Genomic DNA, 23,924 nt, shown 5'->3' on the forward strand with positions numbered 1-23,924 from the left:
CAAAATTCAAAAGAAATGTGACATGACACTGTTATGAATGCATTTCTTCACCGAAAGGGTTGTCAAGCATTGGAACAGGCTGCCCAGGGAAGTGGTGGAGTCCCCATCCCTGGAGGTATTTAAAAGATGTCACGTGGTGCTGAGGGACATGGTTTAGTCATGGACTTGGCAGTGTTGGGTTGATGGTTGGACTCAATGATCTTAAAGGTTCCTTCCAACCTAGATGATTCTATGATTGCACTGTATGGCTTTGTAGGGAGAATTCATGCTGCCTTTGTTTTATTTACTTCTCATTGCAAAACTCATGGAGGTGCACCAAATATGTTGATGTAAATTCATCATAATGGCTATATCTGTGCTGAATTTGACCTACAAATACTCAATCATATTTTTTGAAATTACTGGTATCTTCTCGCATAAAATTCTTAGTACAAATCACATTTAACTGCACACAGCTCTGACCCATTCATGCAGTTTGCTCTCTGAGTTATTCTCAGCAACATGCAATTTGGGCAATTATTTAGTGGGGTTCTTCTGTGTAATTTCATGCCTGACTGACATGCCCTGCAGCCATCCTTATGTTCCTTTGATGATGGAGGCTGTACAGAGAGCAGCCCTGTGGCAAAATCCTAGTTCCCATTGAGTTTCACCATTAGCTTCTATGGGTCCGAAGTTTCACCTTCAGTGTGTTGACTCTATGAACTACTACAAGGGACTAAGAACTGAGATAAGTTTAATTGCCTTGGGTGTTAAACTCAGTTGCGGTTTATTTTAAGTGTGTGGGGAAGTGCTTCTTGAAGACTGATTTGAAGAGACAGAATAAAAATGAGTGCACCCTTGGGAATGGTGGAGGACAGCCTTCTTGCAGAGCTCGCATCCAGTCCCAGATTTAAAAGGCTGTTATCTAATGAGCACAAGCAATTACTTAGCTAATGAGCACAACAAAATGAGCACGAGAAATGTGTTTCATCTCCAATGCCCACTAGAAAGACATGGTTTTGAGCTTGAGGCTGCCCTTGCTTTAAGAGCTGGGTCACCGCAATGAGATTAATCCAGGGCATAAATCAGAGGGGTTAGATTAGTGTTTGTTTTACTTGAATTCACATTTCTTGCTCTCTTATCTCCTCTAAATCTTGCAGCTTCTTAGCTCAGTCATGAACCAGAGAATGGAATGGGTTCAAACAGCCGCAACTTCCCTCCTGGGTGCTGGCTGTCAGCCCTCAGGCTTGATTTACCACTGGAACGCAATTATAAAATGGCACAATGCAATTAATGTGTCTTCCCTCCCCTTTCATACCAGACAGGAATTCCTCCTCCACCTTCTTCAGTTGGAGTGATTTTTATAATACAATCTAATCCAATGCGACTTTATTTGGCATTAGTCAGGGGTCTACCAGATGGCAATGACATAAACAGCTGATTATATATCCCTGTTAGGGATGATTCTGCGTGTCTGCTGCTATTTCTGTGCAAGTTCAGGTTGTTTGTACGCCTCTTTTTGTTTGGTTTTGTGGTTGTGTTTTCCCACCTTCACAGCTGACAGTGACAGCCAGAAAAACAAGGCAAATGTAGAATGAATTGCCCACATTTTTCAAGCCATTAAGCAAAAGCCGTGTGAGCTCAGGACATTCCCTCACTACCAAGTAAACTCACAGCCTTCCTGGTGTCAATCTAATCTAGCTGATCATTTGCAAGTATATTTCAGAAATGACGTCTGCCAGAGCTCTGATATTGCCTAGAAGTTTGATTTTTGAGAGTGAGACCAGAAAACCAAGGTCTGGGTTTGTAAGGATGCCTGTAAACACCAGACGCACTGGACCTGCAGGGGAGGAGTACCTGTAGCAGATCATCTTGTCACGCATGTTCTGTAGAGTCACCGCGTTGCCCAATTTTTCAGAAGATGCTAGTGTATAGTATATACTGATGAAAACAGTGGGAAAGAAGATTTCTGTGTATGCAAGGATAGGTAAAAATTGTATGTACGAGTTTTTAAGTTAACGTTAGGGCTGGTGTAACTTCTTTGAGTTTTATTTTTAATCAAGAACATGGCACAGTCAACCACTGCTAATTTTATTTGCATTTTTCCTGATGTATTTCACTGAGCATTGAACATATTTTCTTATTTAACTCTTCATGGATACATTTCATTACACCTAAGACTCTACTCAAACAGTCTGCAGGAAATCAGAAATCTTAAATTTTTTTATATTTTCAGAAAAATTGTTGCCCTTCAGAGGGAGGCACATTAGAATTACGTGAATGAAAAGGAAATATTGATTTCTGTCCCCCCGTGAAATAACTTCTCAGAGTCATGGCTATTACCAAATTAAGTTGAAACTGTAGCTAAACGCTAAAAACAATTAGTAAAAGGCATGTTCAGCCTCAAGAACACTTCCCATTTTCTATGGTCTCACAATGGCATAGATGACTTTTGCTCCTTAATTTAGTTACGGACTTCTCCCTAGGGCTCTGTGTTACTTTGCTTCCTGCAGGAAGTGAACTCAGGAGGTGGAATACACGGAGTAAGCAAGAGCTGCCAAAAGTTAGAGCAGAGCAAGACAAAGCGGCAATATGTGAAAGCTGCCCATGTTCATCGTTCTCTGAGGCTGGCAATTAATTGCCTTCGCTCCTGGTGCTGAGCATAAGGACAGAGGTTTTCAAAGAGGCTTCTTGATGGCCTTAGTCTGTGCGGAAACCCAAGGTGGTTTTCCCACTGGTTTTAGTAGCCCCTATTACGCAATGCTGAAGGCCTTTGAAAATCCCACCCATCTGCTATGAACAGGTTTGTTGACCAAAGAACCCGAGTCCGCTGCCTTTGAGGGGAGAAGGCTTCCCTTGTGCGAAAGGAAACATTTGGGGTTCTGCCTCTTTCCCTTTGCTCCATATTCTTAGCACTGCTTGGGTATAAACACAGCCATGGCTGTCCAGTACCAGCAAATCCTTGCAGATCTGCGGTGATTTGGAGAGGATTTCTCTCTGTGTGTGAATCATTCATGTGTGGGTTAGATGAATGGACAGTAGGTTGGATAGAAAACTGGTTGAAAGACGGAGCTCAGAGGGTCGTGATTAGGGGCCCAGAGTCTAGTTGGAGGTCAGTGACAAGTGGTGTTCCCCAGGGGTCAGTACTGGGTCCAGTCCTCTTCAATATATTTATCAATGACGTGGATGAGGGGATAGAGTGCACCCTCAGCAAGTTTGCCGATGACACAAAGCTGAGGGGGCTGGCTGACACACCAGAAGGCTGGACCTGGACAGGCTGGAGAGTTGGGCAGAGAGGAACATTATGAAATTCAACAAGGGCAAGTGTAGGGTGCTGCACCTGGGGAGGAATAACCCCATGCACCAGGACAGGTTGGGGAGAGCAGCTTGGTGGAAAGAGACCTGGGAGCCCTGGTGGATGACAGGATGACCATGAGCCAGCAATGTGCCCTTGTGGCCAAGAAGGCCAATGGCATCCTGGGGTGCATCAAGAAGAGTGTGGCCAGCAGGTTGAGGGAGGTCATCCTCCCCCTCTACTCTGCCTTGGTGAGGCCGCACCTGGAGTTCTGGGCTCCCCGGTTCAAGAGGGACAGGGAACTGCTGGAGAGGGTGCAGCAGAAAGCTACCAAGATGATTAGGGGACTGGAACACCTCTCTTATGAAGAAAGGCTGAGGGATTTGGGTCTCTTCAGTCTAGAAAAAAGATGTCTGAGTGGGGACCTTATCAACGCTTATAAATACTTAAAGGGTGGGTGTCAGGAGGATGGGGCCAGGCTCTTTTCAGTGGTGCCTGGCAACAGGACAAGAGGTAACGGGCACAAACTTGAGCATAGGGAGTTCCACCTAAACATGAGGAGGAACTTCTTTCCTTTGAGGGTGGCAGAGCCTTGGCACAGGCTGCCCAGAGAGGTGGTGGAGTCATTCCAAACCCGCCTGGACGCGTTCCTGTGCAACCTGCTCTGGGTGACCCTGCTCTGGCAGGGGGTTGGACGAGATGATCTCCAGAGGTCCCTTCCAACCCTATCATTCTGTGATTCTGTGATTCAAGAGTTGTTCCAGTTGTTCTCTGCCTTTTGAGATCAAATGAGGTATCTGCATAGAGGCCTTGCTTAAATTCCTTTGCAACTCATTGGATTTTGCATTGAATTAAATTTCACATGCTGAGTGAGCAGTCAACCCTTATGAGCCTAGAGGAAAGAATATGCTGTTTCTATGCATTTTAATGTGACGGTCAAGTTGGGGCTAACGCTCCCAGGCACCTTCTTCAGTGTTCACTTTTGAGCCTTTCCTTCTGTATTTGGAAACGAGATGCCTGCATTTTATTACCTTTGTAAGTAGAAAACAACAGCATATGTTCTCTGCTCCCTAGGAGAGGCCCGAATCGTCTTGGTTTGAACTTTAAAATAAAGGTCAGACTTGAGGCAGGCACGAATTCTTGCATGTGTTAGCCCAAAAGGTGAAAGCTTCAGGAAGTTATGAGCAACCGCAAATGAGGCAGTTTCGAATTGCACTTGAAACTGGAACAGCTGTTGTTCCTCTTGTTCAGAGGGTGATGTTCAGAGTTATGATGCTAAAGATTAGATATATTATGTTCAGGGAGAACTCAAAACCAGAGTAGTCACTGAGGCAGAGAGAAAATTGGTTTGGGTGGCATGTGGTAGAGAAGGAACAGCCTTTATGTTAATGGCACAGGGATAAGATTGTGGGAAAGCCCAAATATCGAGGTGGGGGTAAGAAAAGGGAACAGGGAGATGACAAAAGAGACCAGGGGAGTCTAGGGGGGAATTTCTGAGAAAGGATTTTCCAGTGCCTCCTTGCAGGTGAAAATTAATTGTTTTGGGACTGGAATTCACAGCTCTGTATCGCAGGGACTTAGTGAGGCCCGTGGATTACCTCGCTCTGCGGTCTCAAAATGCTCTGACAGGTTCATGTGTGTCAGGCAAACATTATGGTAATTTTAGCGCTTTAGGGGCTCTACAGCAGCACATAAATACCGCCTAAGCCATCCAGCTGAATTTAAAACTTAATTACTGCCCCACTTAATAATATTCTCTCCCCCCACTCCTGCTTTAGAGGACCATAGGGTTAAAAGAAATCATTAATCTTCCTTAATGAAGCTATTTTCTAGCAGGAGACAGAATGTCTTGCCCCTGTGGATTCCGACATGGAGTTTTTAAGAGTGTTATGAATGGGGAAGTGAGGAGCAAGCGTTACAGGAAAGGCAGTGCAGAAAAGGGGAGAGGACCCAAAATGCCGGCAGTGGGAGGACCCTCCGACTCGCAGGCCCTTGCTGAGCATAGCTAAAAGGAACGCGATAGTCATGGGGGAAGAGGAGTGAGCCCTATTAAAAACTGACTAAGTTGGCTGTATAGCAGCGTTCTCACCACAACAATTATTGGAATACCAGCAATTGCCAAAGCTTTTATGTAAGCGAGGCAAGAGCTCTCTTGAAAGCTGCAGTTGAAATTGTGCATCTCCAGAGAAATCTAAAGCAGAATGGCGGTGGCAGGGTGTGAGTCTGTGCTTTTAACTGTCAAGGCTGATCCGTGTCCCCAGAGCTGCTTTTCCTGGGACAGTGGTGCCTTATACTATGGTTAAACTGTGTGCAAATACTTCAAAACAGTGTAAATCCCTCCTTTTGCATGCATGAAAGGGAAAGGCATCGCGCTCCTTAAAGCAGAGCAAGTTTTAGCCCTCTCCTAGCCCATGGCTCCTGCAGTACTCATTGCATTAAGCACTGTTGCCTGCCTCCTGCCGGGGACGGATGCAGAAGTGAGGATGGCCTTGCCATTCTCCAGTTTGTCTCCGTTGGACGATCCCTTCGGCGGAGATACTGATGTGCTTTTGTTTCTCTGTTTCTCGTGTGTGTCTGTGTGCCTCCCTGGCTGCAGAAGATGCTGGACGAGTGCCAGGACAGACGGAGCTGCCAGTTTCTCATCAATAGCCGGCTGTTCGGCGCGGATCCGTGCCCTGGAACCGGCAAATACCTCATCGTGTGGTACAAGTGCAGGCCAAGTAAGTATCTCGCTATTGAATCTCTGCTCTGGCGAGACCAAAGCGTTTTCATACTTAACACTCGCCAGAGAGGCCTCCTAGGACTGTTTTTCCCCTCCACCTTTATTTTCGGTGTAATGTAACGCCCTGGGTGCGGAGCATTTCCCCTCTCCCCCTCACTTGCTGCCTTGCTGGGATGCTTCTGCTCCGGCTCCTTCCTCCTCGCTGGCAGCCCCAGTTGCAGATTGTTTTTGCAGGTGCCAGTGAAAGCCTTTGCCAACGCTGAGCTCACACTGTTGGCGGTGGGTGGGCTTCTGCCACTCCCATCTGTGGCCGCCTTCCTGTCCCAGTGGGCTACTGGGACTCGTCCCCTCTCCGCCTGCCCCTCCAGAGGGAGCAGGAGCTCTTTGTGTGGGCAAACACTTCAGACCTGGGTGCCTAAGGCAGGCGCTGAAGATGGTGGTGCACCGGGAAACTCACCTGCCCACGCCGTGCCATAAACCAGCTCTTAATTGCTCCCAGATCAGGCTGGGAAATGTTAATCTATGTTTTGTGTGATCTCATTAGCTGCGTTTAAATTAAACGGGACCGGCGCCTGGATACTGGGAGTGCAATCATGCACGCTGCGGAGGAGGGGAGCCTGGTGTGGCTTTGGCCCAGGACAACCAACACCCTCCTGGCCAAATCCTGGCCCCACCGGGGAAGTTAGCACAGCCTGGGCACTGTTTTCCGTCAGCACTTTGGAAGCAGACATGTTAGTTTGGAGACAGATAGGGTTTGATGGTGGCCAAACTGTGCCAACCGGTTCCAGCCAGAGAACAGGCCCTGACTCTATTTGAATTAATAGTCTGGACATGGCATTTCACACCAGCCTAATGCCAAGCTTTTTAGATGACGTAAATAATGTGGTTCCAGCATCACGGTCAACAAAATTTTTGAGGAAGAAATAAAAAAAAAAGTTCACACAGGGAAGAAAACCACACCTGATTTCAGAAAAGGTTGAAACAAAAGCAGAAACAGTCAGACTCTGTCAGCAGCAGAGAAATCCTTTTGCACGCAGAGACCTGTGCTAATGAACTGGAGGGATCTGGCAAGATCTGTGAGGAATTCAAATGAAAAGTAAGTAATGAAGCACCTGCATTTGTTGTGGGGTTTTCGTGAGTGATTGGAACATCCCTTCTTGGGTGAGAAATGCATCCCTGAGAGAGGGGTGATTAGCAGGGTGTTCTGACAAGTCCTCCTGAACCTGCAGGTTTTATATCAAAGCTTGCTTGAGAAATCTGACTATTGAGGCCTGTGCTGAACTTCTGAAGGTACTTCAGGATCCCATCTGTGCATAAATATTTATGGCTTGGCATTCTTTGCTAATTACAGATATGCTAGAAAAGGAGGAGTTTGCCTGTGTGCTGGGTAAGTGATTTTCCTAAAAGAGAGCAGGGGAAGTTGCTTGAAAACATTTCCCCAAGACATTTTTCAGGCAGCTCCAATTTTGCAGGGTGAAACAGGGTAACCTGACACAAATTATTGTTTTTTAGTCACTTGGCAAGCTTTTAATCAGAACCCAATAGATTAATAAAAAGGCTTGAAATATGTGAGGATTAGCTTTGCACAGAGACACCGGGACACGGTCAACCTCTCCTTGATGATTCAAGACATTAGTTTCGAGTCTCACAAACTGAATCTAGCGCTTTTGTGAGTTTGGTAACTATGGCTTTTCACCTTGGTGCAGGGAGAAAGTTAATGAGGGGACTGAAGAAATGGAGCCACAGAATGGAAAGTACAGGACTATGAAAAATTTTGGTGGGCTTTGGGGGTTATTGAGTATTTGGGTATTGTTTATCAGCTGTAAATGAATCTAGAGCAAGGCCTTCGTGTTTAAGAGTTGACCCCAAAAGCTGTGGTCCTGTGAAGTCTTGATCTGCTCCAGAAAGTCTGAGCACACGTAATTGTAACCAAAGAGCACCAGAGGGTCCTTGTCCTGGGCTCACTGCCTGGTGCCTGCTTCAATCCATAACTTTATCAGAAGACAAATGCAATTTTCTGGGCTATGTTTCTGTTCCTGAATTTGTCCTTCTTTACAGTAGACACTAGAGAAGTACTTTAATAAGAAGCTATTTAAGGTCTGAATTGTCTTCTAGAGTCATCTGTTTCTTTCCTTTGCCTATTGAGGGAGCCTGATGTGACCATGCTGCTGAAGGAGGTGCCTTGGTTAAGTGCCTACCTAGGTAGAATGAATGTGGGTTTTCCTGTATACAGGTAGGAGAGGTGCTTTGGGAAGTGGCAGAGTTTGGACAGGACATCTGTAATATAAAATAAGGATGCCCAAGCCCTCCCACTCTGAGTCCTGCTGGAGCCTCAAAAGCCCCCTGAATAGAGGTAGTTATCTAAAAAGGAAGACTTCCTTGAAAGAAAGCAACACTGAAGTTAGTGGCATTTACTTGTACCTTTGCTGAAGAATAACTAGATGGTGCAGTCATCCCCTCCAGCCACTGTCACTGCAGTTATGCCTCTCTGACATTACGTTGTGTTTGAAATCTAGTGGTTTCGATGCTCACTGGCTGTATGGGGTTCACTCAAAAGGCAAGGTTCTATTTTGGATTCTCACAGGCAGAATTTCAATGAGATGGAGGACAGTAAATCATGAAGGCCCCACGTTTTCTAAATGGCGGGGCTCCGGGGAGCAGGGCGATCGGGACAACCTCTGCTGTACTAACTGCTCTGAGATTGCTTTCGCTGGAAGCAGGGAAGCTCACGCAGGGGTTTGGTGCTGACACGTTATGGTTCACCTCCTAGAAATTCAAAGAAATATTTCAGAGAAGTCCTTGCTTAACTGGAAACAGTGAGAAATTCAATGGCTTGTGTGTTTTTTGGGAAGTCTTGTGCTAATCAGGGTTCCCTCTGATCCAATGACTGGATCCGGGGTCTAGTGAACACTCATCTGCATATACAGGAGTCAGATACATGCATGGAACTGCTTTTAAATGTCAGGTGTTTGGCAGTGCTGTGTATTCTCTGTGCCTGTAAATAAATAAATACACTATGTATGTGTATACATACTATGTATATGTCCCATGCCAGTTGGCCTCAGCAACAGAGAACCGGCACATTTAATTTATCAGGGGAAATGTAGCCTGAGATCTACCTCCAAAGCACGCTCAAGCCTAGGATCAACACAGAGGACTTCAATCTCCAGGGTACCTTTCAAGATCATTAAAAAATTGCACACAAATCCAATTATTTCTCAGGTAACATGCTGATTTGATTTAGACCCATTAAGTATAATTACCGGGTAGGCTGCAGGAACATATAATTAGAAGGAATTGACATACTATTTAATTGGTCTAACATGAATTCCCTCTAACTGAAATCTGGATTCACCAATATTATTCAAACAATTTGGTGTTTGTTCATCCCCCTCACTTCAGAGGGCAGAGAACTGTGTAAGATCGTGTGTTATTGTAAGCTAGGAAATATTTGCTCTGTGTGCCAGACTTTCCGGAGGGGTTGCGTGGTCTAATCCCAGCCAGGAACAGGATCTCTGGGATTGCCCAAGTTATGCTAAAGAAATAACTTCACCTCTTCGCACCCCAGCAGTACCATTGCAGATGATTTCACCGGGGTTGGTGGCTGCTCTGGGCTGTTGTACAAGCAGGGATCGATCTGCCCCTGAGCAGCATTTGTTTTCCCACGGTGGCTTTTTGGTTGTTTGGTTATTCTTTTGGCTTTGTTATTTCAAAAGTGCCGATGCGGCTGAACAAAATGGGGACGTAAACGTTTGCCTGTCTCTGCAAAGGGTTTACTTTAGGATGAGTTGTGTTGTCTGAGTGGCCATTCGCTGGCCGTGCTGTCGAGAAAGGAGAGGGCTCCTACCTTGCCTATGTGGCTTCCCCCATGAGTCCCCCACGTAGTGCCTTTCTCTTGTCTCCTCCTCTGCCATTGCCACGCTGACCTGGCTGCACCATCCCCTTCTCAGCTCTGAATAGCCTGAGCAGCAGCCTCCTCTAAATGCTATAGTGATATTGTCCCTCTTTCCTATCGGGCAGTTGCTATTTTAGCTTATGACTTCAAGGACTCTGGGAGAGATAATCTCCATCCAGTGGGTTTTTTTTTTTAATTATTATTTTTATTTCATTTTGAAATGCTCCGTGGAGCAGCTGGATGTGATAATGGGAGGCTGGCGGGTGTGAAGCCTCCCTGTATTAATCATCCCAGTGATGTAACAAAGTGTGAACCAAACTTTGCTTCTCTCCCTTCTATTCTCAAATGTAAGCCTAAAAGCTTTGAAGTTTCAGAAAGCCTGGATTGTGACCTGGGCTCCGATTGCAGCTCAAATCCCTCTGTAACAATACAAAAACATATTTGTGAAAGACATCAAGGCTCTGAGAAATGCATCTGGGAAGGAAACTGGTGTTTGTTGGCAAAGCGTGAAGTGCCGAAAGTGTGTGTGGGGGTAGGAGGAGGGAAGGGGGTGGGGGAGGTCACTTTGTTCTAGTTCAGAACCTGCAGCTTTGATTTATGGGAAAACTTTTGTGCTGGGAATTGAGCTGGACACGTTTGAAGAGAGCAGGCAGTCATTCTCTCCACCATACATTTAATTATAATCCAAGAGGCCCAGTTAATTCTTGTGAAGTTACAATTACTTTTTTTCAAACGTGGGAATGCCCATCCTGATACCCTCGCCAAAATCTTACTCAGATAATTTTATTTTTCTTAACATTGCCCTTGGCAATTTTAATTAGAAAGTAGCTGAATTTTAAGACCAGTTAGGGATTAATTCCAATTACATCATCTTCTGATATAAATGTCATCTTCAAGTTTGCACACTCTATCATATAATGATGGAGCTGCCATGCTGTGTCCCAGGAGTTGTCTGCTTTTGGTGAGGGTGTGTGATTTTTTTGGTCAGTGGTACTTCCAAACCTATCCAAACAGCAGAATACCATTACTGGTGGCAGAGCTTTTCCAGCAGTCAAGGAATTGCAAAGAGTCATTCTCTGTATTAGTGATTCCCAGTTGCAGTGAATGTGAAGCTGCCTCATGTTTCCTGGGGGATTGGTCAGGTCTGCTCATCAGATTTCGACCACATTAGCTGAAATATGTGGAAAGGACGTTTTGGAAGGACAACCTAGGCTTGCAGTGAATGCATCTTGTTCGTCTTTTAATTTCCCTACAATCCATTCCTTCAATATTGAATCTAGTGTGAGCTTTGCCATTGACTTTGCTGGGCTGAGAATTACACCTTTGCTGTTAAACTCAGTGAACATGGCGTGAAAATCCTGTTCTCATCACACGTCCTCCAGGCTTTCACTCCTGAGGCAGAATTTGCAAAATGCCGTAAGCAAGAGCAGAGGTCTATGGAAAGAGCAGAGTTTTTATAGACATTTCAGACGAGAGCAAAGAGGGACCTAAATGTATTCCCAGTCCCTTTGACGCTGGTGATTGATTTTGGTGCTGGGATAGATTGGTAATTCAGTAGTTATCAACCCTTTCAGAAAAGCATTAATCTCCTTCGTAAGACAGGTTTATTGGTGGCAGGAGAAGTTCACTGTATTGTTCGCTACATTGCTTTTTGGTGGGCCAGGCTTCCCGAAGCAGCGCGGGCTGTTTAATGGGCATGTCTTCTGGCCCATCCACCGGGGCAGCAGAATAAGCCTTTTACCTCCTGCATTCATCAGCTTGCTCTTGCTTATCTGTATTATTTCAAAAACTGTTAAGGTGGTGCAGGGAGTGGAAATTTATAAGGGCAATAAAACCCCAGGCAGCAAACGCCGTGGCGATGAAAAGGTGTAAATAAAGGAACGCTATAAATAACGCGGGACAGATCCATCAGCCTGCGATTGGGCTCAGAGAAATTTTAATGCCAACGATTAATATTGTTTTAAGCCGTTGATGCACGGAGATTTTTCAGGCGCTGTCAAATAGCCCTGTCTCTGTAGCACGCTAATCACTTGGTTGTCAGGGCTGGGATTAAGAGGAACGCGTGATTTCATTGTCAGCAAATGCAGAGATTATTGTCAGCCCCGGCCCCTGTGGAGAGGAAACAGCTGCTCACGCGAGAGGGTTAAAAAAAAAAAAAAAAAGGAGGAAGAAAAAATATCCCAGTTTTCTTTCCAACCTTGTCATTCAGCCCTGATTGACATCAAAAGGAGAACTGGGAGCCAGTGAAGACCAAGGTGCTGCTTCCTACTGATGTGGGTGGAAAGATTCCCTTTGCTGCATCAGATGCGAGCCACTAAAAAAGCCAAATTCTCAAATCTGCCTGAATTGCATAAATCATAGAGCTGTGGCTTTTATCCATCCCTTTGTCCATTGGCATTTACATTTTCTGTGGGGTCCTGGGAAAAAAACAAGGGGGAAAAAAACCCTTTCAAGCCACAGATTTTTGATGGAGGACAAGAAAGGGATACACCGCAGCCTTTCTGTGCTGGGGGAGGCGAGTCCCTAGCGTTGCCAGAAGGAACTGTGAGCCTTTGCCCTCGGGTACAACAGGTTTCAGGAGATCCAGCCCATCCTGAGGCGCTGTGGGCACCTGTCACACCTTTCTGTGCTGATGATGGAGGCTGCCTTGTGGATGGTGCTTCAGGTGTCATGAATGGCTTTGCTGCCAGAGACAAAGTGATCTGGGAGCCTTCTCCCCAGGAGAGCAAAGGGGTGTCCTTGGGACAATTAGCCAGAATAAACACAAAGAAACCAGTTTTCCCCAAACAAAACCCAGACATCTAAATCTCAAGACAGTCCAACTGTGATAGAGGTTTGCAAGCTCTGAACAATAGATTTTTAGATTTTCTGGCACACTGGTGAAGAACTGTGAGAAGAAAAGCGTGTCCCAGAAACAATATGCTTATAAACCAAATCGAGATGCTGCAAAGTTAGGGTTTTTTTTTTCTTTTTCTTTTTTTTTTTCCCTATTGTGAAAGTTTGTATCTGTTATATTGAATCCACAGTTTAAACCATGCGCGAAGGCCTCACAGAGCGGTAAGCAGAACAGAGAGGCAAATTTATACACTACTTCTGCAGGGCGTCCTGTACATGGACCTACCTATTCAAGACAAAATATAGATCAACCGCTCTCCTCAAATAAGCTCCTCTTGGAAGAAATGCAGAGAAGAGTAAATCTTCTCCAGGGTAGAGAACTCTTTCCAATACTGTGGACTTCTTCAACATTTTTTCAGTATCAGTCCTACATTTGGTTTTCAGATTAATTATGCATTTTTAAAACAGGTATCTTCTGATATTTTCAGCTTTCCATCATACTGGTGCTGCATCAAGCTCTTCTCGGTTACGCGCTTCTTTTTCCGACTACTTAAAAGGCACTGGAGGTTGTCACCTAATCATGTCTCTGCGAACTGGGACTTCTAAAGCATTCATGATGAATTTGGGAGATTTAGTAACTGTATTTCTCCCAGCTACATTTTTTTCTTCTCAGGCAAAGCCATTGAGGGAATGCTTTGTGTTTAATTATTTAGGACAGTAGTGAACTAGCTTTTAATCTAGTAGACCTGGTATTTCCATATTTTATGCTCCAGGCGACCCCATGGTTTATATGTAAAAATATCAATCAGGTATCCTTTTAATGTTCCCGTGTCAGAATTATTATTGCCATTATTTTAACATTTGGAGAAGACCGTTTTAATGATATAAGACTAAATTCTCCCTTTCAGCTATTTTAATAATAACTTTAAGCAGCATTACTCCAGATTTACACCACCACTGGAAGAGAAGAACAAAAAGTGCCATGAGCATTGGTACCAATGAAGTCTTTTTCCTTACAGATTCATGTAATTTTTTCCTTAGTGCATCCCTCACATCTTTTCATTGCAGTAACAAAGTGTTTTACCATTGCCTCCTATCTCGTAGCTAGTCCAGGTTTATATCCATGCTAATCGGCTAGGTATTACATCCATGCTGGTTGGCTGGTGGGACAGTGCAACAATTAAAACTGGCTTTGGCACGGATGTGAGTCTCTTCTGTAATTGGCTACCAGGTCTTATAAAATGCATAGGGACTTAACTATATTTGTCATCTCAACATTTCTGACAAATTTCACTGAAATTTAGCCAGCAGGTTCTCAGGTCCTTGGAAGGAGGACTAATAAAGGGTGAGGCAGAGGCTTAGGCAGCAGAACACCAGTAAGTGTTCAGAAAATCAGCCCAAATTCATTAATGGAAGAAGTGGGATGAGAACTAAATTTGTCCAGGGCTCCCAAGCGTTTTGTTTAACTCTCATCTCACAGTCTAGCACATATATTTTGATATCGTTCCCTTTTTCCTCCTTAGATAACCATATACCTCTGTTTGTCCAAAACCAAAGTACTAGATGCATCTGAACGCTACTTTGGAAATGAAATGTAGCAGTTAATTTGCAGCACTGCCAGCCTTTTCACAGCAGAATATAAAAAGACAACTGCTTCAGACTAATGAAAGTGACAGTGGGGAAAGGCGCCTTTTAAACATTGCAAATTGGATGGGTGCATCAGGAGCGTAATTTTAAAGGAATCTGACAAGGTCGTTTGCAAAGAACAATCTTCTTACTTGTCGAAATAGTTTCAGACCTCCAAAACTTGGCACTCTTGAGTTTTCAGGGTACTTCTGAAGTTGGGAAACTGCCCACTTGGTATAACTCTGGACTGTCATCCGAGCCGTGTCTTTCAGATTTTCAGATTAGCTTCTGCAGGAGTAAGTGGTGCACTCCATGCTATCGAGAGTAGCAAACTTCGATTTTTAAAAGCTGAATTACAGCATCTTCACAAAAAAATTTCTCAAGGGAAAACTGAACTGAAATAACATTAAAAGATATTTCTGTGCAAATGTATCGATTTGTGACTTTCTCACTTTTTTATGCTCCAAATTAAAGGGGACGATCCTTTTTAGATCCTCGCTGTTGAAATGAGGGAATGGCCAGGTATCCCACAGCTTAAGTGCTTGGGGGGAGTCAGAGGACAGGCTGTACCTGAGGACTCTGGAGACCTTTACTGTCCTGAAAAGGTTTCTTCCACCCGATCCTGCCTAAGGGAATGCTGACTTGATTAAAATGGATTTATTCAAATCTGGAGATGAACAGAAAGTTCTCATTAGTAGCACATTCATGCGGATGAGGAGGAAGCTCTGGAACTCAGGATATGAGGTGCATGTTGTAAGTGAAAGGAAACTGGAGGAAAACAAAAAGCAAGGAGCCGTAGCAATGTGCACTGCCCTAAAGAGAAAGCATTTGCCACAGTGAGGAGTTTCTGATCTATGTTCGCTTATTTGCATTCCGGGACTTGGAGGCCAGAATCTGCTTATATCTTCCAAAGTGTAAAAACTCAGCAAACTCAGATAACAAATGCTTGCTGGAAACGAAAAATAAGTAAATATAGGAACACAGGAATAGGAGTGTGGGGAAAAAAGGTTTGAAGGGGAGCACAGACTGGAAAACATCCTTTTAGTCCAATTACCTTCTTCACAGAAGAGTGTAGGAGTGTCCAAGGCACCTTTGAGATGTGCTTATCTGTTTTAATTTTGGGAGGATGGACTTCGTTCTACACGCACTCAAAAAAAAAAGTCTCTTTCTTACAGAAGGTCCTGTGAATTAGCTGATTTGGGGGGGGAAATAAAAATATATAAAAATGAGGGTCAAAGGTTACAAGGAAGGGTACTGGATGGGCATCTCCAAGCTGAGCTGTTCATGGCCAGTCCTGTTGCACAGGCACTCTTGTTCAAGGATGCTGCTTAGAGGTGTCTGTCCTAGTGTTTAAGGTGTTTCCTGTCGTGGAGACTCATCTTCCTAATTCCCTCAGAAGAGACATTAACAGGTACTCACTATATTAATCTCTCTCTTGATTAACAGGATCATTGGAACAGATTGTCCAAGCACCTTGTAGAGTCTGAATCCTTGGATTTGAATGGACACAGCCCTGAGCAACCTGCTGCTCTAGTTGACTTTGGTCAGGGCATGGGGATTGGCCTAGACGGTCTCCAGAGGTACCTTCTGTCCTCTGTGACTCTGTGAATTATGGTCTGGAGTGTCTACATCCATAGTAAAGAGTTCATATTCCCACGGTTAACGCTTGTTTTGGCATTTCTCTTTAGACTGACACAAACAATTGCTGTGCGGTGACTTTTGCAATGTAAGTATTCTTCTGCCTAGGTATGGGCTGAAACCAGCAAAATGTCATCATGTGTGAGATCATCATCTTTATTATTTGGTGAGGAATTCCAGTCTCTATAAAAGTTTGCTGAGTTTTTTTTTGCATATTCCACTTGAGCCACCTGGCCCACCGTGCATTTCAGCTGTTCAACATTGCAACCAACCAGTATCTGGTAGGTGCAGTAAGAGACGTAGGTAGGAAGAAGAGTGGCACAGAGAACTGGAGATGTATCTGCCATTAACACAGTTCTTCTGGAGAGAGCGTCTGGGTGAGAAAGTGAACGGTCTCTATGCCCTTCTTTCACAGACCAGCACTAACCACCACACATTTATTTATCAGTTAAAGGAAGACAGGTGTTGGTGGAATGGCTTGATATAATGAAGAGTTATGAATTTCTAGGCAAGAAATGTTCCTTGTTTTGGGTGGTATGCAGTGAACAGCTAACAAAGCTGGGATGAAGACGAGCAAGGCAAAAATTGGGCTGAAGAGAAGGTATTGTCTAACCTGGAGTGGAGTTCAGTTCTGAAGTGGTATCTTGGGTGCAGGGACTTTAATTTAACAGTTATAAACTAGATAAAGTAGTCTTCTAAGAGAAAGAATCCTGACCTGATTAGAAAGTGAGCAAGGCCATCTCTGTTTCCTACAAAATCTCTTTCTTTGCTCAAATCCCTGATTTAAATCCTTTAGGATGTGAGGAAGACAGTTTCTCTTTCCATGTATTTCCAGCTCTTTGATCTGGGAAATAGGGTCAGCTGTGCATTGATTATGTGAAGCATACATCTTTTAATTAGCAAAATTTAATAAATTTTTTTAACCAGTTCCGTTGAAAAATATAATTTTAGGCAAGGTAGACTTCTGGCATTAATACATTCCGTCACTTTGGTAGACACAAAATCTTTTTAGGAGCTTTTATCTCTAAGATCTTGCAGAGATTGGGACAATTGACATTTAGTTTTGAGACTCCCGGTGGTGATCATTCAGAAAATTAAGGACCATAGGTGAAAATGTCCTTAAGACTCTGGGTAAATGTATTTTACTACAGGTCAATACTTTAGTATTCTTGTACACATCCTGCAATTACAAAGGGTCTTCTTGTTCTCTTTACTGTTTGAGAGAGCCAATTTTTCCATTAGCAACATTTATAATTGTTTTCCCTCAATTGTTCTAGCTATGTTATAATCATGTCATATAATGACCTTTAAAAACGTGTCTAGAAAAGCCTGCAGCTGTTCCCTCCTTGGTCTCTCTCTGCTGAGTTATATTTAAGCCAGTGTCTCTGCAAACAGCCAATAATAAAAGGGATATTATCCTTAGCAAATATCTTAATCATGGTAAATCTCTGTTGCCCTACAAATGACTGCATGGGGGATTAGGGTTGAGTAAGCCATTTGCTGAATATCACTGCCACCTTTCCTAGGCCATTTAAGCATGTTTAATTTTTCAGGGTGAAACATGAAACCCACTAATACAAATGTTTGCATTTGGACTGAATTATATCCAGACTGTAACAGTTATAGCAGGCTTAGGACCAGATTGTGACTGATCTGTAGGAGGCCAGTTCTTCTTGGGAGAGTGAGAGAGAAAAATGGGTTGAAGTACCAGTAAATATATGGATGATGCTTAGCTCTGTATTTTCTTTGTATCAATCACAGTCCTTGCCATCATCCAATGCCTGGGAGCCATCAGTGCCTGGATGAAAGACAGCTGGCTTTGGTTCATCCTGGCTAAGATGGAGGTGGCAACGCTATGAAGCGAAAAAGACTTTCAGGAACTTGTGTCCTCTGTAACATCCCTTTCTATCCGTTTGTTTATCCAGATTTCTATCAGGTTGACCAGAAACACTGAGAGCATCTGTTCTCCAGGGACCAAGCTTAAGGGAACCTTTGGGGAGTCTGAAATACTACTGAGTACTTCATCCTTTATTTTTCTTCTTTCTTTCTTCCTCGTAAGAAAGCAATGTCTCCTATTTGTGGCAGCCCTAACCAATTTGGACTCAGACAGAGCCTTGGGAACTGGCAGCTCCCGTAGGTGTTTCCTAGGGTAGAATTTAGTGACTGTGAGGAGGTGGCATCTGTTTCAGATGGCACAGCCCTCTTCCTCCACACCGCAGTGTGCCAGGAGCACATCACCCATAAAGTGTGCTGGTTCCCAAGGAGTGTGCACTCAGATTCACCTCCCCGGTCAAATATCTCGAGCCATCCAACAGGCAGCTTCCCCCATACGCCCAGAACATGACTTCCCAGAGCAGCTGCAAGGGTAAGAACTGCAAAGTTCTCTGTCTCTGGAGACATTCCAAACCCGCCCAGACACATTTCTGTGCAACCTGCTCTAGGTGAACCTGCTTTGGCAGGGGGGTTGGACTAGATGATCTCCAGAGGTCCCTTCCAACCTCTACCATTCTGTGGTTCTGTGAATGCGAGAGGCAGAGTTTTGTTGTCGACTCTCTCGTGACTGCTGGGCTGACTTACAGCAGAGATGGGAATGCCTGTGCATCCCAGTGTCTTCTGGGCTAAATGCAGTACTCTCTGTGTTTAAATCCCAGTCAGATTTCCAAATGACAAGCTCTGACTTTGAATGGTCAACAGAATTTAATAATTATTCTAAGGACCTAAAAATGGGTCCACAGGACATGTGGCTAAGCAATCAGTTATACTTGTTAATTGGGAGATGTGGCTAATAATAACCAAATCAGAAGAGGAAATTGAGTTAGTGCCTCGTAAGAAATAAGACCTTCACAGAGGACCTTGGCACTTGCTCATTATAGACTTCAAAATTGATCTTTTTCTAAAGTTAATCAACTGTTTCATATTTCAACCACTTCAGCCAGTCAGAGGTATTCTCCCTTTCCAGGTATTCTTTTAGTAACTATGTATAGCTTGTACTATTGCAGACTTTTATGCCTATGTACTTTTAGCTTGAATCCATGTTTTTTCCCTAGGGAAAAAAAGTCTATTAAGTCTATAAAGTTCTATTATACTCTGCTAGGTTTTACACTGTGTAGCTAGGCTAAAGCTTTGATCCCATTTCCCTCCCAGAAGAAACAAAAATCCTATGGGAGACCATTGTAGGTGAAGATAACAACCCTTAGTATGTTCAGTGTATTATTCAGATGCCCACATGGTGATTGTGGATGAAATACCTACAAAGATAAAATAATGATTGATTCTTCACAGCTGTATGAGGTTCCTGCACACTCTGATGTTGAAAAGAGCTTCTGTTCCTGATTCCTGTCACTGTTTTACACGTTCAGCTGGTCCTGGGTTTATCCCTATAGGTATTGCTGAAGGATGTGTGTTCTTCAAACAGATTATTCTGTGAATGAATTCGATCTTAATTCTGTCTTCATCTACAGGGAGGGATGAGAAAGTGTTTTCCCGTTCAATAAATATTTTAAAGGTTTGAAAGTTTCCCTGCAGTGGGATAAAAACTAGGATGTTTCAGAGATTTTTGTAAAAGGTTGCAGAGAAGGAAGATTATGTAGTGGAATAGCGTCTAGGGTTAAGATTCTCACCCAGACTGTGAGGGGTTGGACCAGGGTTTTCACACTCCAGGTGATGCTCTGATCACCAGGTAATAGACTATTTTGAGGGGGCTACTTTTTGACTTCCAGTAGGAATTTTCAAGTTGAGTATGAGGAGTCATTTGTTTTCAGACATTTCTTTTAAATCAGCATGTGCCTGTTTTGGTACACATTTTCTGCGTGCAGATTCTTCTGAAAAAAAAAAAAAAACCCAACCTTGATCTAATGTAGAAATTAGCCCTGGTGTGCGCAGAGATTAAACCAGATGACTCCTGAGGAGCATCCCAACCTAAATTCTATGATTTGACTTTGGTGGAAAATCCCTCTCCATCTCCAATCAGGCAAAATGATTCTTGAACCTATAGTTACAATAGAGCCAAAAATGTCACATTAAGTGCTGGCCGCCATGGTGTAAAGACTGAAGTATTGAACTACAAAGTAATTATTAGCTGGTGCTCTCAGTTACTGAGTAGTTTGATGTATATGGACTTTGCATAAGTTCTCGTGTGTATGTGTCTGTGTGTATGATATTAGACGTAGAGAACCAGTGACAGAGAGAGATAAAAGTCATGTCTGTGCTAGTAAATGACACAAGGCCAGGGGCAGCCCCAGGCGCTGGCTGAGGGTTATCTACACTGTTTGGTTGTTAGTGTGCTCACAATTTTGACCTGGTACAACTAGGAGCATTTCAGATGAAATGACTGATCGCGCTTGGGAGGTTACCATGAGTCAGGGACCCCTCCCATTAAGCAATTTGGATGCTGTTGCGGCTACATTTCTAACTGTAAATAACATAATCAAGTGGAAGGTCACTCTACGGAGGCTGGGGATGTTGAGATTATATTCCTGGCTGTGTCCTGGGTTGGCTGGGGTGACCGTAGACATGTCGCTTCAGTTTTCTTAGTCTGTCTTTCACACTCGTAGATGGCTAGCTGTAAAGACTCAGCTCTTCAAAACAGTCTTCTGTGGTGTGTTGGCAGACATACATGGGGAGGGCCAGTTCTAGGTTGGGACCTCTAGGGGTTCCCATAATACAAATAATAATAGTAAAGAGAAGGGGATGACTTGTGATTTCTTACGAAATAATTGCCCAGTCTCCTTGACAGATGTAAACTGAGTGACTGTTCTGTGTGCACCAGCCTTACAAAAGCAAGAGTGTGTTTTGCATTCTTGGACTGACCATTTCAAGAAGGATTTGGGGAGCACCTTTGCATATCTGTATTTGCAACAGGCAAGAGCAGCTTCCATCGCTAACAAATTTAGTATAGCTCCTATTGAATCTACCAAGGGCGGGGTGCTGTGAAAAAAAGCTATTGAGCATAATTATGTTTGCATTTGAGCTGCTGTGATGTAGAATAAATGCTTGGCACATAAAGGGCTGATCTGCACCTAAAGGTGGGCTTTCACCTTGCCCTGACACAGGCTTCTAATGTTACCATGTGGAAATCACTCAATTGCCATGCCTCACTTACTTGTCTGCAAAATGAAATTATTGGCTATTTACCAGAACTGACACATGCTAAGTTAAAATACGTTCAATAAATGTGCTGATAATGCCAGAGAGAGAATGCATAATGCAAATGATCTACTCTAGCAGATGCAGTTGTAAGGCTGGGATTGTGCTGGCAGCTGATGTGCACCTCTGGGCGTACGCCCAGAATCGCTGCTGCCTCTGACAAGCTCACACCATGGGGAGGTGAGAGGGCTCCCTTTGTGCTGAGTGCCCGCCTCTCGATCAGCTGAGTAATTAAGTGTTTGTTTCCTTCCAGATGAGTACAAGAGTAAAGTAGCCTGTGAAGATGACAAGCTGAGGCTAAGCTGTAAGAAGAGCATGGTGATAGCCATTTACTCTGCTATCTTTGGAAGGACACAAGGAGGCAGCCTGGAGTGCCCATACCAAACCCTAGGGATGCCCATGATTGGTAAGCAGGGGAACGGTTTACATCATCATGGTAGGGCTGGCACAGGTCCTGGTTAGGAAAAGCAGGACTGGCACATGCAACCTGCCATGGTGGGGCTCCTGATGTGTGGTACCTTGTTAACCAGCAGTGAGCTTCGTCACGGGCACCAACCTGAGGGTCAGCTAGATGCCCTCGCCAAGTTACCAAGCAGCAGATGTTTAGCAGGTTCATCAGATGATGAGCTTGAGTTTCTTGTTCAACTTTCTGTCCTCCTGGTGGTTCATACACTGAGCCTCTATCTATACTATGGAGGAGCATATTATTGGTGGGATATCATGGACCATCTGTGGCCAAGTCAAGCCTTGACGTTGCATTTAGACTTTTACTGAAGATAAAGCAAGGGGTGAAAATTCAAAAACCAAGTTGCTAAGTTGCATGATGTTACGGCTGATTTACAGTACCTTTAAGTAGCTTCTTTTCTCTCAGGCTATCATAGTCTCTTACATTCATGTGTTAAGATCAATAAATTTAAAAACATTCCCTAGAACTGTCTGTTCTTGAGCCAATGTGAAATGAGTTGGAGTATTTTAGGCTGTGGCGGAGACAGCATACGTCCACAGTGCAAAATCCTGTGGTCAGCATTCCTCATCATCCTTCTCTGCAGAGGTGAGTGGGAATTAACTGGTTTCCCAAAGGAATTGCCTCTAGAGGGGGGAAAGCTTCAGAGAGGGCTTTAAAGGGAAGCTTGAACTGCTGCTATTGCTTGTGCTCTATCTGTTCAGCTGGGCCTGGGGTTCTTTGGCTTCACAGCTGCTGATCCGGTGCCCTTAAGGAGTTAAATGCTATTCAAATTGAAGCATGTGAAGTGACTGCTTGGAAATATGATACGCAGGTGATGGGTGTCAGTAGGAAAACACAGGTGGAATCAGGCCAGTCAGGTTATTTCTGCAGCGTGGTGAGTGCCTTAGTTGTGTTGCTGTGAAAATCTGAGCACTTTCAGCACAGCTGAGTAGTTCAGGGTTTTCTACCCAGTCCTGTGGTTCAGAGGCATGGCAGGAGGAGTCATGGTCCTTTAGCAAGTTACCTCTTATCTCCTGAGGTGACCTATGTCCCTGGATGTGCTCCTGTTATCCCCCGGTTGCCAGGGAGCAGAAGCCGAAACAGATCTGTGTAACAGGTTAGCCTAGACCTCTTTCATGTGGTGTTTGGGATGGGCTAAGACTGCACGCGCTGGTGCTGCAGTGGTTCGGCCGGGTGATAACTTGCCGAGTCAGCGAAACTTGAGGGGTTTCTAATGTATACCTGAGAACCGCTCCTTTGTCCTTGCTGAGAGAGCAGAAACAGGCACGTACTGGTGACAAGGTGCTAGCGCTGGGACCTGCTCTGGAATGTAAGCGTGAAGCAAAACTCTACGCGAAGCCACGAAGGGGGAAGTTTTACTTTGCTGAGATACAAAGTCCTGAAACTTGTACTGGCTGAGAGCAGGGTACGTGGCACTAGCAAACAGGACAGGAGGCAGTGGCACCCAGAGAGCAAAGCTGTAGCTAAGAGAATAAGCAGTGAGGTGTGACAGCACATGCCAGACCGTGCTTGGATGCCCCGTTGTTTTCAAACTGGCCTTCTGATCTCTACAAATTGGGTTGTTTGCCCAAGGAAATAAGGTATCGGATCCTAGAGAGCAGCGCACAGTCTGCTGCTGGGACGAGGCAGGGCTTTCCTCCAGTGTCTTAAATGAAACTAGTTAGAAGAGCAGGCTCAGTACAAGACAACATAATGCCAAGCCAGTGATGGGAATGCCAAGGTAGCTTTACACTGAAATCCAGAGCAAGGTTTTAGGCTGTTGACTGATGCTAAAAATGACTGAGTTGTTGGACAAGAGAAAATATCTGCACGTTTGGAGTTGCTGTGGTCTCAAGTATCTGTTAAGTCAGCCTGGTGCTGCTGGGATGCTGGGGGGACAGGGATGCCCTGCCTGCGTAACAGCAAATGGAGGGTGGGAAGTGTCTCTGGGGCAGTGGCTGCATGACCTGCAGGGCTGGGGATGAGAGCCAAGGCACTCACCATGGAGCAATGCCTTCCCCAGGCTCTCCCAGGCATTTGGGCACTGTGTGAGTAATATGAAAAACACACAGTATAGCTGTAGATGCTGGTGTTCCCCTGCATGCTGAAATCTTCAGAGTGGAGAGTGAGTGTGAGGGAGCTTAGATAAATCAATACAGGTGAGCAGGTGGTCTTGCAACTCGCCACGCTCCATCCCTCAGATCCCAGCTATATTTGAGAGTATTTGTCCAGATCTGACAAGTGTCTTCAGCAACAGCTCGCTGATCCCCCTTGGCACGATGCTGCGAATGCTACAGGCAGTCTCTGCTTATCGTGAGCTTGCCCTACCTTCCCTTCATCTCTT

The 23,924-nt window shown here is 44.5% G+C and overlaps 1 protein-coding gene across 2 annotated transcripts in view; it reads left to right on the forward strand.

The window, feature by feature from the left end:
* EVA1A (eva-1 homolog A, regulator of programmed cell death) overlaps positions 1–23,924 on the forward strand; it is a 216,130-nt gene that overhangs the window by 67,836 nt on the left and 124,370 nt on the right. For both annotated transcript variants that reach the window (XM_054196263.1, XM_054196265.1), the window contains exons 3-4: positions 5,871–5,994; positions 21,389–21,541. In XM_054196263.1, coding sequence (XP_054052238.1) covers positions 5,871–5,994; positions 21,389–21,541 — 277 coding nt within the window. The remainder of the gene's footprint in view (positions 1–5,870; positions 5,995–21,388; positions 21,542–23,924) is intronic.

Source organism: Rissa tridactyla, chromosome 3 (genome assembly GCF_028500815.1).
Source record: "Rissa tridactyla isolate bRisTri1 chromosome 3, bRisTri1.patW.cur.20221130, whole genome shotgun sequence".
NCBI lineage: Eukaryota > Metazoa > Chordata > Aves > Charadriiformes > Laridae > Rissa > Rissa tridactyla.